Source organism: Penaeus chinensis, chromosome 31, assembly GCF_019202785.1.
Source record: "Penaeus chinensis breed Huanghai No. 1 chromosome 31, ASM1920278v2, whole genome shotgun sequence".
NCBI lineage: Eukaryota > Metazoa > Arthropoda > Malacostraca > Decapoda > Penaeidae > Penaeus > Penaeus chinensis.
Window position 1 is genome coordinate 2,487,625 of NC_061849.1, and position 2,500 is coordinate 2,490,124.

The 2,500-nt window shown below is 50.2% G+C and overlaps 1 protein-coding gene across 1 annotated transcript in view; it reads right to left on the reverse strand.

Annotated features, from left to right (window-relative positions):
- The window catches only part of LOC125041699 (terminal nucleotidyltransferase 4B-like), a 26,227-nt gene that overhangs the window by 2,324 nt on the left and 21,403 nt on the right, over positions 1-2,500 (reverse strand). The window contains exon 10 of the mRNA XM_047636897.1: positions 1-1,119. This exon is cut by the window's left edge and continues 2,324 nt beyond it. Within this exon, the coding sequence (XP_047492853.1) occupies positions 866-1,119 (254 nt within the window). The 3' untranslated portion in view covers positions 1-865. The remainder of the gene's footprint in view (positions 1,120-2,500) is intronic.

The following is a 2,500-nucleotide window of genomic DNA, read 5'->3' on the forward strand; positions in this document are numbered from 1 at the left end:
CAGCCAAGTTGAGCTTAAAGAATATAAATAAAACTCTTTAAAAATGAGCTCTAAAGATATTGGTCTACTAAAATTCTTGTGGTTTGTGGAAGATGAAGGAGTCATGACACTTACCCTTCCATCATTGTCAGAGAGCGTGCTGGCACACAAGTTCCTCCTCATACCGATTCTCAGTTTCTGTTGCAAAAGCCCATCCAGGTGCTTCAATGAAAACATGTCAATACAGCATTTGCATCACAGTTAGCATGATGTTGTCAACATTGACTTGCACACGTCTTGATAGTTTTCTCATCACAAATTCCCTTTTGATAGAAACCCTTGAGAAAGCTTTTTGTTTTCTTTTTTGGTATGTATCTTTTTTCTAGACATGAAGGAACACAAAAATGCATACACATCACATTTTTTTCTTTACTTATACATATTCTTTTTATTCATTTTTTCTTTCTATACATTTGCTTTCCAATTATAAGATGCCACCTTCTGCTCTATAAGTGTCACTGCCACCTAATTCCTACTCTTTGGAGACAGAAAAAGGAAGAAAAAAATTCCCTGCATGTTTTCCAATGTGGAACACTTTTATGTTGAATGAGCATGCCACATGCAAGGTTGCCTTCACATGGGTTTGGCACAACACCTCGCCCTCCACTAGCCACAAGAATCATGAGCCGCAGACAGTTTTGAATATTCACACAAACACACAAGAAGGGCTCAGCCTGCGCCTCGCTAGGAGGGGCAATGGCTGACATCACAGTCACCTGACAATCCACCGTTTAAATCACCGACAAGAGGACCGGCACCCTCTGCCTGACGAGCAGTCCCTAGGGGCCTAACCAACTTTGCCATCGGTCAGATTCTCCTCCGGCAATCACCGATGAGATTCCCTCAGTTCCGCTCTGCCGTCTGAGTCCCGGCGAGCAGACTTCTTGCGCTTATTGAAGGCCGTTCGGTGGTATCTGGACTGGTTGCTGCCCCCCAGATTGCCACTACTGCTTGCATTGCCATGGTGGCTGTTGCTGCCATGGTGCACACCTCCATTCCCACTGCTAACAGCATCTCCCATGTACTTGCTCCCGCTGTTACTCTTGCCAGTGCGGCCATCTCCTACGCCAGTGGACGAGCCTGAAATGCCAAGGGGACGTGCAGTACATGTTCCAACATTCATCTACTTGTGGCTGTGTTAGTCTGAGGACGTGTCAGAGCGAGGTAGAGGTGGAGGGAAGAAGTGAGACGGGAAAAACAGTGGGAGGAAGGGAGGAAGGGAGACAGGAGGAACGGTGGAAGGAAGGAAGTGAGACAGGAGAAACAGTAAGAGGAAGGGGGGGAGAGAAAGGGAGAAAATGGGGAAGAGATAGAGGGATAGGGATAGGGATAGGGATAGGGATAGGGATAGGGATAGGGATAGGGATAGGGATAGGGATAGGGAGGAGAGGGAAAAAGGGAGGGTGAAGAAAGGGAGAAAATGATGAAGGGATAGGAAAAGATGGAGAGGGAGAAAGGGAGAGAGACAGGGAGGGAGGGAAGGGAGGGAGGGAGGGAGGAGGGAGAGAGGGAGAGAGGGAGAGAGGGAGAGGAGGGAGAGGAGGGAGGGAGGGAGGGAGGGAGGGAGAGGGAGGGAGGGAGGGAGCGAGGGAGGGAGGGAGGGAGGGAGAGGAGGGAGGGAGGGAGGGAGAGAGGGAGAGAGGGAGAGAGGGAGGGAGGGAGGGAGAGAGAGAGAGAGAGAGAGAGAGAGAGAGAGAGAGAGAGAGAGAGAGAGAGAGAGAGAGAGAGAGAGAGAGAGAGAGAGAGAGAGAGGGGGGGGGGGGGGGAGGGGGGAGAGGGGGAGAGAGAGGGAGGAGAGGGGGAGAGAGAGAGAGAGGGGGGAGAGAGAGAGAGGGGGGGAGAGAGGGAGAGAGAGAGAGAGAGAGAGAGAGAGAGAGAGAGAGAGAGAGAGAGAGAGAGAGAGAGAGGAGAGGAGAGGAGAGGAGAGAGAGAGGGAGAGGGAGAGGGAGAGGGAGAGGGAGAGGGAGGGAGAGAGGGAGAGGGAGAGGGAGAGGGAGAGGGAGAGAGAGAGGGAGAGGGAGAGAGAGAGAGAGAGAGAGAGAGAGAGAGAGAGAGAGAGAGAGAGAGAGAGAGAGAGAGGGAGGGAGGGAGGGAGGGAGGGAGGGAGGGAGGGAGGGAGGGAGGGAGGGAGGGAGGGGGAGGGGGAGGGGGAGGGGGAGGGGGAGGGAGAGGGATAGGGAGAGGGAGAGGGAGAGGGAGAGGGAGAGGGAGAGGGAGAGGAAGAGGGAGAGGGAGAGAGAATCCTATACCTGACTTTGAGTATATTCTGATTAAAAAATATATATACATTTCCTACAAAAAAATTGACATCTTAATTCACCCTAACATCTACCTGAACTCTGTAAAATGCTTATCTTTTATTTATGTGGTCTCCTAATAGCAGATAAAAGGAAACTGGATAATGAAATAAAACAAATAAAAAATATAAATAAAAAATATACAACAGATTGGTGTTCTGGTT